The following is a 12341-nucleotide window of genomic DNA, read 5'->3' as shown; positions in this document are numbered from 1 at the left end:
TTTTTAATAGTAATAGGAATCTATAATAACAAATTCAACGTGCCAGCATTGTTTAAGCATATGTACAGCCTATACATCCTTAAGCCGCGAGAGTTATCGGACAACTTCGAGATCTAGGCTTGATAAATCGACACGTGAGGGTGTGTTTTTAAAAGCCGCGCGCGAGAACTGCCGACAACTTTTCAACCAGGCTCGGATAAACTTGTCAACCAAGTAATTAACTAATGTTCGCGAGCCGCGCAGCCTTCGCGGACAGGGGCGGCGAGGGAGTAAAAGGAGTGAAGAATGGACCACGGGAAAGTTTGAAGATCGGTTTTAATAGGGAAGCCTTGGAAGGGCGCAGGCCGATCTTCCTCTCGGCGCGAGTTCCCGAGGCGAAGTTACGTTCAGATAAAAACCGTCTTCGAGAAAAATCCGCTTTCTGGCTACTTTACCCGACTCTCGATACGGACCCACTCGAGTCGACGGGAAAGATACCGATAAGGGTAACGAGCGTACGAAATGGGTCGAGTGCTCGGTAACGTTTCGCTTAGAATACTCTCTCGGAGTCCGATTCTGTTGGCAATTTACAAAGAGACGAATTCGGTGTTCCGTGGAATAAAATTATACCTGCAATCTCCAACGCAGCATTTACCATTATACGTATTTTATGTACAATTACACATTGCAAATTGTATGACGCGACCAAGCAATAGTAAATAAAACTGTTCTACTCGACCCTGTGTCATATTTGAAGAAAGCATACGAGAATTAACCCCTTGACATACAAATTAAATAGAACTTTACATACAAATTAAATTTAATAAATGACGAGTCAAACTCGTCATTGTATGTCAAGGGGTTAAAAAAGGATTTTGATTGTCAGACGAGAAGAAAGCTTGCCTGAAAAGCATGCCATATACAGTAGACCCCATTTATTTACACGTATCGCATCAGGCCGAAGTACGTTGGCCATCTTCGACAGATTCTCTAGCCGAGCATCGTTCCTTACAAAGGGAGAACCAGAGCAGTTTCTAGCATCTGTCCTGGAAACGTCTCCCGAAGGGTTCTTTCACGGGGAGCCGGGCTCTGGCCGCGACGTCCGATTTCAACAGCAGCGATACGTCGTACCCTGAAAGAGACTTCCCTCAGAGAGAAAGAGAGGCCTCCCTCGAGGGAGGATCGAACGAGCTCGCAGTCTCCTATTGTCGCCGGTTAATTAAGAGAACTGATGAAAGATTAAGCAGTTCCTCGACGTTCGGCACACGTTCTTCGCGAAGGAGCTAAACTCGATATCGGTGAAGTGTCGTAAAGCGTTCCGTAACACGTGTACAAGTAATACTGTAGACGCAGATGCAACGGACAATGAGAAACGTTCATGGAAGATAGAATGATGGTTCATAATTCATCGAAAAACCGTAGACGATGTCATTGCGCCTGCAGCTCGATAAATAATCAATAAATAACGTGGGAGGCAGTAATCTTTATCGATCGACGCTGCAGTTTCATTACACGTATGTACACGTGAAATAGAGCAGCGTAGATTGGAAACTCAGTGTAAGAGCCGTCAAGGGAAAGAGGGAGAGAGCGAGGCTCCACGGTAATCTTGTCTCGGGATAAAAATTTCATCGTTCCATCGCCGAGTCGCGCGTACAGATTCTCGTCTTCGGATAATTAATTACCGGCGACCTGCTCGCTCGTCCCAAGGAGGATCAGCAAGCAGAAGGCAAAAAAAAAAATGAACTCTTTTCCTTCTTTGCCTCCTGGGAACCGTATTTCGTTCCCGTGATTCCTACCTGTTTTTTTTTTTCTCTTTTCGCTTCTCCATCGATGTGGATTAATTGACTCGGGAGCGAATTAATCCTGTTTTAGAGCTGACTCCGGAAAACGGTTCGGTCACGCTTGATCAAATTTATATTCCTATCGGGAATGAAACTAAACGTGGGCGTGACTCAATGTAAAAAATTTCCGGGATTAACACTAGATTGCCCAAGGAAGTCATTTTGACTGCTTTTGGGCAAATGTGCAAATAATAATGCATAAATTATTTTTTCCCAAGTGAAGTAAATTTTTTTTTTATTGTTAACATTTACTAATAACTTGTTATATGACTGTAAATAATATAAAATATATTAAAAATTAATTTTAGACAAATCTCTTTACACATTATTCTTTCACAATGCAGTCATTTTGACTGCTTTTGGGCAATATAGGTATATACTAAGTTTCAGTCTTTCTAGTGTTAAAGAATGCAGATTGATTATATTTGAAATAATTCATGATTAATTTTATAATTAATACTACAGAATTTTCTATGCGACTGATTACGTAACTATGAATTTGGAACGATCGTCAGATCTTCTGAAAATGCTGAAACTCATGGACAAGAATGCAAGTATCGATCTTCGTTTTTCGAAGTCCGTCAGCCTTTAAACGAAGAACCTTCCCTCGGAATGGCTGACGTTTGATGTACAGTTACACGAAACTTTCAGATTCATTACGATCGGGATTAAATAAACTTTATTACATTCTTCGCTCGGCAAACAGCTAACAGTCATCCCCCTTTCACGTCAAACACCGTGCCGCGCCGCGCTTCGGAAATTGCTTCCAAGCTTAATGCTTTTAGCGAACAAGTTTATACAAAGACTCACACAGCTACCGCATTTCCTATATTACCAGCAAATCGGTGGAACATTTGTCGTTTGCCTCGATACTCGCTAGTTGACGAACCATTAATTCACAGTAATTTATAATTCACCGAACGATAACTGCAAATACAGGGTTGATTCAGAGATGCCAGAATGTAGGATTTCTCCTCTTCCCGAGCTGTCCTCTACTACTTTTTTCTGCCCCCACTTACGTTACACATGATCATTGGGGACATGACTAACCCTTTGCACTCGAGCGGTGACTCTCGCTCACCAAGACGTTATCTCACCTTAAATTTTATTGTGGCGCTTTTAGCGAGACAGGCGACGCGTGTATAAGACCCTATAAGTGTAAAATGATACTCCTTTAAATGGAGATAAGTTTTTCGTATCGGAACCTTAGTCTGTAACGACAACCGTGCATCACTTTCGACATTAGTTCGAACTTGACAGTCGCGCCGAAAGATTATAATAATAGAAAGTGAATAATAGAAAAAAGAATACTGTTCTAACGGGAGTTAAGAAGGATTGCAAAGTCTGCTCGCGACGAAATATAACCGGAGAAAGACACCAGACAACATATTATCGTAATACTTGTCCCGACAAACCGGGCACGCATTTTGGAAATTGTTACAGTAAATATCAAACAAAGGAAAAATGCTATGATTAATGTTTACGAAATTATGTTTCTAAAGGTACAAAAATACGCAAAATATTAAAATATAAAAATTTTATGTAGTAATTTGGATGTATAATCATTTTAAGTTAGAGCTAAGGAATTCAGCAAAAATGCTCCGAAATGTCTCGAGTGCAAAGGGCTAATAATGCCGTATGTAAGTGGGGAGAGCACATTGAGCATACAGTAGTGAGGAAAACTCGGGAAGAGGAGAAATCCTAGATTCTGGCATCCCTGGGTTGATTTCGTTCTAAAGAACGAAGGTAATAACCACGAGTGAAATAGCGAACTTCATTTTCTTCTTTTAATCGAGCAAAAACAAGGGGAACTTTCCTTAACGACGTTCACGAAACTTGGCCACCGCCACGGTTGACACGGGCAGCAATTCCGTCGATCACGGCAATTACTGCCGGGCAACGTAAACGCGAAAGTAGCGGAGGATACGCGTGGAGGCAGGGAACGGTGGTCGCGTTACGATGCTAAGTGGATTGGCCGTTAGAACATTAAATTAGCCAGAAGCCGGGTGCGGTCTGACTCGCAATCGTCCGAGGCCCCGCGGTCGGCTAACGCGCGACGCCCGTTCACCGCAACAATCTTGTGTACACCGTTCCTCGCCGTCGCTCGAGGTCCATTCGAAGTTCGCGGATCAACCGGAATTACTGTCGAGGATTAATCCTCGGCGAAACGACGCTGGTCACGTTTAATTAACCAAGAGACCTCGTTTTCCCGTTGCAATTCCGCTGCGCTCTCGACTTGCGCCGCTACGCACGCGAGGTCGTTCGCGGGCACGGATAATCGTCAACGAGGGGATAGAAGGAGCCGCGAAAATATCCCATAAACTCGTGCAGGGACCGGTGTTAATTACGCGGCACCTGGAATTTAATAAACGTACTCGTTTCTCCGCGCAGTTTCCCAGTCGATTCGAGCCGCGGGGTAAATTAAGAATTTTTATGGCCGGTTTCTAATCCCAAAGGTTTCCACGCGATTTACCGCGGTTTTGAAAAAGGAAAAATGATAAATCGTGGATAAATCGAAAGAGATTTATCCCGGCAGCGTAAGGCGCTTTCACCGAAATTCTCGATTCACCCGGCGCTCCTCGCGTTCAGACGTCGCGACGATTTTTCGGGATAAGCTTTATACTGACTGAAAGCTCTTTACCCCTTCCGCTCTCGACGCCGGGCTTATTTTTCTGCCCGTAGAACGGGAGACTAGCGACGAGATTCGTTCCTATCTCAAGCAACATGCCAGTCCCGGTGTACATTTAATCCTCTGGTTCAGAGGATTTCACTGTTCCTCATTTAACATGTTCCCACTGTGTGTCCCATTGTCAGACCAACAGAAATGATATAAAAATTTCAAACTGGCGCGATCTAAGATTATCCCTTGGTTAAAGTTAGATAATCTGGATAATTAAAATACTAACATAAGCTTGTTTCTAGCAAGCAATTGTGCTGAGTTCTAAAGGGTCAGTTAATAGAGAATGTCATGCTGAGAAAAACAGCTTTTGTTTCATCCAAATATCTCATTCCATTCCGGAGATACGGGCTTACAAACTTTAGTATCGTGAATCCCGACGGAATCTCGTCCCACTTTCCTGGAATCAAAGGGTTATTTCCTAGAACCGTGCACCAGGTGTCTAGACAGGTTAGAGCAGGTCGGTAACTGGGTCAAGGCGAGAGAGAGAAGGATCGAAAAAATTACAGTTGCAATCGAAAGTCCAAGTGGTATTTTAAAAAGAATGCTTCTTAGAGTCCAACACGATTTTTGTTATTCTTGCTTATTTCAGAATTCTGAGATTGGGTTTACGAAATAGTGGGACATCTTTTATTGAACATACAATTACATTATAGTGTTTAACAAGAAAATTCCTTCAGTCTATTCAATTCTGCTTTACAATTTTTATTATAGTAAATTTCCCAATTTCTTCTGACTGGCTTAAAATATAATAATAATATACTTTAATAATTATGATCTTTTTAAATATAAAATAAATTCCTGTTTAGACTTCATTTTTTATATTTACCTTACAAATGATTTATTTTGCATAAACATTATAGAAAATCGAGCACTAGAAATTGCGATGTGAATAGAAGTTGGTACGTTTCCTATAATAACAATATGCATATGTAACATGATTTACTTTGGTTGAGATCAGATATGAAACAAACCAATTCTAAGAAGATCACACGATTGTTTAGAGCTCCCCGGGGGTTAAATTTAATTCTTGCGAAACAGCGAGCCGAGTGTCAGCTGTTTACTTTGTCCGAAGGTAAACCCGCGGTTTCTGTATGCAAATCTACTCATAACTCACTGGAAACGTATCGGACCGCGTCGGCAGCCGCACCGGAACGCAGCGACTTTCCCTCTGTCGTCCCAGCTTTCCCGGATCCGAATCCCGTCTCCTCGATATGTAAATCACTGTTGAAGATTCATGGATAGAAAAACAGAGACCCGAGAAGCTTTCATCTCTCGGAATCCCCTACTCTATTTTTATTAGATCCTTGTCTCATTGAACATGTTCCCAGAAATTGTATAATATTGTGATTTTCGTATCGGGTTTGCTCTCGGCGTTTCTGTAACCGGATACGCGTATCGGTTTAACCATCTTGATAGTTTCGATAATGCGATGCTCCTAACAGTCCGGCACATGTAATAGTCTGTTGACTTGATGCCCTCGATAATCCCAATTGTATAGTAATCTCGATCACACGTTAGGACACATCGATAATTCTAATCCGAGGTTCGACGGCTCAACATCCTTGACAATTTCAATGGAAAACCGGATCTCAGATAAATCAACCAACATATTAGGTGAAGTAAAAAGTTCTGAGCCTTTTTCGTTACATGGCTTTGGTGAGCCATATCTTACGATGTATACGTAGTATCTTCTCATTCTATACGGCAAATTAAAGGCAACATAACGCCTTAAAAAAAGTCTTGTGACAATTTTTTGATGAGTGAATCCAGTTGTGTGTTAGTGCGTTCCAAAGTGGAGGTAAAAAATGAGAAAATTCGATACATTATTCAGTACCACTACAACCAAGGGGAAAAAGCGATGCAGGCGGCCAAAAAATTTGTGCTGTTTATGAACCCAATACAGTATCGAATGCAATAGCAAAGCGGTGGTTCCAACGTTTCCGTTCTGGTAATATGGACGTCGAAGATGAGACACGCTCTGGTAGGCCAATCGTCGAAAACGTTGATAAAATCATGGAAATCGTCGAGTCAGACCGGCATGCGAGCACTTATTTTATTGCCCAGGAACTGAAGATTAGCCAGAAAACCGTTTGGAACCATTTGCATAAGGCTGGTCTCAAGAAGTCAATTTCATCGTCGAAATAAAGACAAAAAAGGCTCAGAACTTTTTACTTCACCTAATATAAAAAGTCATTATTCTTCTTAATTAAAAATGAATAAATTCTATTTGACAGTACGAAGTGTGGATAATTATATTTTAAAGAAATGAGAAGATGGGAGACGGGGATAGAATCGTGCTTAATCGAGTGGGCCAGCAATTCCGCATTCCTTGATTCGTAGCGGCGGCTAACCAAAACCGTACGGCTGGATATTGCCGCGGTACGTGATTCCACGATTATTATCGACGAGGGTGGCATTATTAATCTCGTTATTATTGCCGGTCGACAATGCGCGCGCAAACGTAGGCGAATTAGAGTTAACGATATTGGCCTGTTCCGATATTGCTCCGCGCGAGGATACATTTTCCGTCCCCCCGGCGTCCCTCCGCGGCGAGTAAATTATGATGATGCCGCGCAGCCATCCGTCACTGGAAATGTTATGTCACGACGGTGAACCGTAATCGTCACGTACATTGTGTCGCCGCTAATACGACACGCCCGATTGTATCCGCCGTATCCAAATTTTCCACGCTTCGGCTGAATTTCATTGCCGAGCCGCGCTGGGACTATCAAACAGCCGATGGAATTATTAAATGAATCGTTTCGAGACTGACGTCCTCGACAAGTTATGAACCTCTCGATTCTACTATTATTTGTTCAACAATATGGCTGCGTAATCGAATAAAATCTATTGAACTCAAGCTTGACAACTGATTTATTGACATAATTAAAAGGGACACTTATATATTTAATCAACTTCTTTTTAACTTTTAACAAATTAAAATTAATTTGTTCAATATTGCTCGATTTTATTAAGTATTCTAAAGGATTAAACGAATTAAATACTCAATTATTCGGCACCGGATTTATTTAATAAAAATTTGTATTGATTCTATAATCTCCGATTTTATGAAGGATTAACTTTTTACTCCTGGATTTATTTAAATATAAAGCCACGCTAATTGGGACAGTTATCCTATAGATTATTTAAAAAGTCTAGCAACAGTTTAGTTCAGAGACTGCCTGCGGACAAAAAGTGTTATTTGAACGACTTCACGCGATCGATTTCCTCTCTTTTTTGCCCCAACTTCCGTTTCCGCGTGCAGGGATCCTTGAACTGTGGATCATTGTTCCAAGTCTGTCACGATAAGCTCGCGCGCCGTGTCACTGCGTTTCCGGAGGCTTCGCGTAATCGCTGCACGCGCAATGAATTTTATGACGGATACGTGCGCCGAATTTGTCAACCAGGGACAGATAATGCGTCGAGCACCGTGATTGCGGATCGGTTCACAGACAAATTTTCTCAACTGCTGCTATTTCGAAAAAGCGGAAAAGAAAATTGTATCATATTTGCAGTCTGCAGTTACTTGCGCGAGCTTAGAGAATCGATGCGTTGTTAATTCATATTAATATTGAAATCAATAGTAAAGAATTCTTGCAATAAAATAAGAAATGTTAAATGTGACAACAATATGTGAGTAACAATAAAATCAATAAAAAATTGTAATATTGAAGAAACTGTTACTACAATTTCGTTATAAACCTGTTTTATTATAATAAAGTGTCTGTAATTCAGTTTTTATATTAAATATGTAATAAGTTTCATTCGGAACAGAGCGGACGCTCGTCACGTGGTCCACGAGGAAACCGGATGCAACAGCTTGCCGCGCAGCGGCTACCAGACTGCACTTCCGGTCGCGATGCAGCCCTTGGCCCGTGAATTAATATTTCATCGCCGCCGCGTTTTGTCCCATTCCTCTCTCTCTCTCTCTCTCTCTTCCGTTTCTCTTCCTCGGTTTTCACGGTTCGTTTTCTCCATCGACTGGTTCTCCATCGCCCTTTTGTTCCCGTTCGAGTCATTTACCTTTCCTCCGCATCTTTGACCGTGAATCCGTGAGCCGCGCCATTTACCATTCACCGCCGCCCTCCCCCGCCCGCGGAAAAGTATCGCTATTTACGGCTCACTACCACGGCTCCTGGGGGATTGTTTGCGCTCGCCTTTTTGTTCCCGCCGATCGATCAACGATCCCCGCTGCCTTCCATTCCGTTCCGGTTCCCGATCTTAATGCACCGTGACATTGCATTGCCCGACGTGATTCGAAGCTTCCACCGTTTCGCGTTCGTCGAGGACTCTAGCCATTGTTAAAGAATCCTTCGATGCTTGAATAGGATTTTAATTGGTCTCATTGGTCGCGAATAAAACGTTCCTCCGCTGTTTCCTTGTTCCAAGGTAAAAATATCGTGTCCACAATTGTTATCTACTGAATACATACAGACACGCCCGGGCTCTGCGGCCAGTCGACAGTTAATTTCAATCATCATCGTTCCGCGAGTCAACAGTCGCCGTGGTTGCATTCCGGTTAAGTCAACGTTACATCATCACGGCGCATCGCATCGCATATAGTAGCTTGCGATGCAGGTGGCCGATGCGATGGGGAGGAAACTATGCTAGGCAAACAGACGGGCCGAGATCCGGGATGCTACGAAGCCGATGAGCAAAATTCGATGACCTATATATCCGATGCACAATGCATTCTCCGCGGCACAAAGGGCACTCGGCGATGGAGAGAGGGGGAGGGGGCGAGACGCGCCGGGACCGCCTCGCGACTCTCCGTATCGATTCCGAAGTCAATACGTATCGCGATGACGTGTCAATATGAAGAGGACCAAGCGGGGTCACAATTAATTCTTGCATCGGAGCCAACTAAAGCGAAGGTGAACGGGCACCTCCCATCGATCTCGATGCCGATGAAAATTCCCACCATCTGGCTATCCGCAACCCTCGCGAATAGAATATCTTCAAGTGTCGGCCGGCGCTTACAGCGCGGAGGAACGTGCCTCGAATCCTCGAACGCCGAAGAGGTTTTTCGACGCTATTGACTAACTTGCGAAATGGGTGCTGAATGAAACCGGCCGGGTTTCACAGGATTCAATCTTTCCAATGGCACCCGCGTCGTGATTACTAAATTGCTGTCTGCACTTAGACGTTTTGAAACACGGAAAACGTGAAGCTGGATCAGTCTGTACAATAAACTGAATAATGCATTGGGTTGATTAAAATATTCTTTGTAACGAATTCCAACACGGCTCTGTTAATGAAACATGATAATACATTTTCTCCTCTTCCTTGAGCTCCTTTTTATTATTAAATAATTATAATGGTTTCTTTAAAGATCTGTGTCTGTATGAAAAATATGCCTGAATTTTTCCAGAACGAAAACAGAGCGCTGCGGTTAAAGGAGCCTGCATCGTTGGGTCTGTCTGCCGGAAATTCAGGCAATTACGTGGATTCTGATGGCACCGCCATTGTGATGTCGTCTGAATTACTGCCAGCACCCACCCCGGACCCGAGGGTGACTTGGAACTACTTCGACGAGCAAGGGTAATCAAATCATAATCAGTATCTTCATATCTATCATAAGTTCATTCCTAATCATTACTTTGCAATTTTAGTTAGATCATAGAATTATCATTGATTTTAATTTCTTACTCTTCCTTGTATCTACCACACGCTGTTTTAATCTTATTTTATTCCTTTGCATACATGCAGAGTTTATTTTTTCTTTTTAATTTTAACATCTCTGCCTGAACCCTCGTTTCGTTATTCTTTCTCTTTATTTCATGTATCGCGTCGTATCATCTATTTTTCTCTCTGCCCTTTATCTTTCCTGTCTGCTCCCTAATGCCTCTCCCTCCCTCTCATACATTTCAGATACCTCCTTTTCCGGTGTTATCTTCTATATACTTTAATCTATCCCTTTACATGTCTTCTTTATACCTTTCTTCCCTCCCTAAGATTGAAAACAATTATTTATAAATTCTGTTCAGAGTGACTAAACAGAATTATTTAAAGCAATGAATTATTCAATTACTTGCTATTGCAACTGATTTTTGCACTGATAGAACACTGGATAATGCATGTGAATTCATTGCATCTAATGACAATCCTTATTGACTCAGCTTGTAAATTCAGTTTCACCATCGGTGCAAGATTCACGGTGCGTGATTCTAATCCACGCAAGTACAATGCAAGTCACGATGACAGAGCGAGATAGAAAGTATTCGGAAAGCGGCTGGAACGCAATCTCGCTGCAAAACCGCAATAACTGAAACGGAATACTAATGTGCCCGGCGTCTATACATTGTTAACCGTTTGAAAAAGCATTGCGAGATCTACTATTAATGCGTCCGCAGCGGGACTACGGATCCTGGGATCTCTCAGTCTGCCGTAGCACATTAGTATCAATTATTTAGCTCGTGTGAAAAGTGTGTCACTTCTAAAACACAAGTTTCGAACTTAAATCTTATCTTCCTTCCTCCTTTATCCTTCCTCTTATTAAAATTATATGCATAATGCCTTCATTACGTGGTTTCCTCTATAATTTTTCTTATTTTATATAGTCGGTAATAATTTTATATGAAAGAACTTAGTTCAGACTTTCCTATTTTATATAGTCGGTAATAATTTTATATGAAAGAACTTAGAATTCTATCTTCGTTTTTATCAAATTTCTAATGGAATTTTTATAAGAATGAATAATATAACAATTATAATTTGCATTGTTTTCAAGATACGTCTCAAGAGGAGGACTGCGGGCAGGGGAGGATCCCTACGCAAGGAACAAATTCAACCAGGAAGCATCAGATGGACTTCCGAGCAACCGCGACATTCCCGACACGCGTAGCGCCATGTGAGTAACTTACATAATTCTTATTTCTCACATTTTACTTACATCCTATAGAAATGCATAAGAATCAGCAGTCTACTCAGGAAATGGTTCCCATTAATATTAGTTTTCTACATTGAGCTATATAAAACAACTGGAGTGTGAACGAAGGACGGCGGATGTTCGCCGACAAAGGGGAACCGTGGGAGAATCCTTTTCTCTTCCTAGGTTTATAATGCATGTTCAAATCAGACACGTAAACCAGAAATAATGAAGATTAATTTTAACATAGTTAAATGTACTAAAAGATAATAAAAATAGAGACAGGAAGTATAAAAATAGAATAGGGATTGCTTTGAGGTTCTCGCTTCTTAAAATTTGGGCGCTACTCTTCTATCTTACGGCCTCCGATAGCCGAGCGCAATCCAGTTAGACTGGGCGTTCGTAACACAAAAAATGGAACAATTTTTTACAGTCTGCTATTGATAGGGGAAATATTTACAGCCACAAGCTGTAGTTAGATGTACTTAAAAATCTTCGTTACGTGTTAATGCGTACTTAAACATTAACTTTAGTTAGCAAAAAGAACGTAGTTTCTTGAAACAACTTTCAAACAGTCTGCCATTTATTTGAGCACAAGACAAGATTGCGCGATCCATGAAAAGCTTATTGGCAGATGGTTTTCTCCAGTACAAGAATAAAGCGTACTTATGTTAGTTAGCAATTAAATCGTATAAGAACAATCGTCTAAGAACAATTTTTTACAATCTGCCAAGCTCAATTTAGGCTAATGTTAGCGTAAAGTTGACGAAATTTCACAAGGCAGACTGTTTGAAAGTTGTTTCAAGAAACTACGTTCTTTTTGCTAACTAAAGTTAATGTTTAAGTACGCATTAACACGTAACGAAGATTTTTAAGTACATCTATCTACAGCTTGTGGCTGTAAATATTTCCCCTATCAATGGCAGACTGTAAAAAATTGTTCCATTTTTTGTGTTACGAGCGCCCGGACTAA

General features: G+C 41.6%; 1 protein-coding gene across 1 annotated transcript in view; it reads left to right on the top strand.

Annotated features, from left to right (window-relative positions):
• Pgant2 (polypeptide N-acetylgalactosaminyltransferase 2) overlaps nucleotides 1–12341 on the top strand; it is a 185927-nt gene that overhangs the window by 137573 nt on the left and 36013 nt on the right. Inside the window, exons 2-3 of the mRNA XM_018020110.2 lie at nucleotides 9872–10041; nucleotides 11231–11350. Of these exons, the coding sequence (XP_017875599.1) occupies nucleotides 9872–10041; nucleotides 11231–11350 (290 nt within the window). The remainder of the gene's footprint in view (nucleotides 1–9871; nucleotides 10042–11230; nucleotides 11351–12341) is intronic.

The sequence above is a fragment of the Ceratina calcarata genome, unplaced genomic scaffold, assembly GCF_001652005.2.
Source record: "Ceratina calcarata isolate Rehan_Ccalc_2016 unplaced genomic scaffold, ASM165200v1 scaffold216, whole genome shotgun sequence".
Lineage (NCBI taxonomy): Eukaryota > Metazoa > Arthropoda > Insecta > Hymenoptera > Apidae > Ceratina > Ceratina calcarata.
This window is presented reverse-complemented; position numbering and strand designations above follow the sequence as displayed.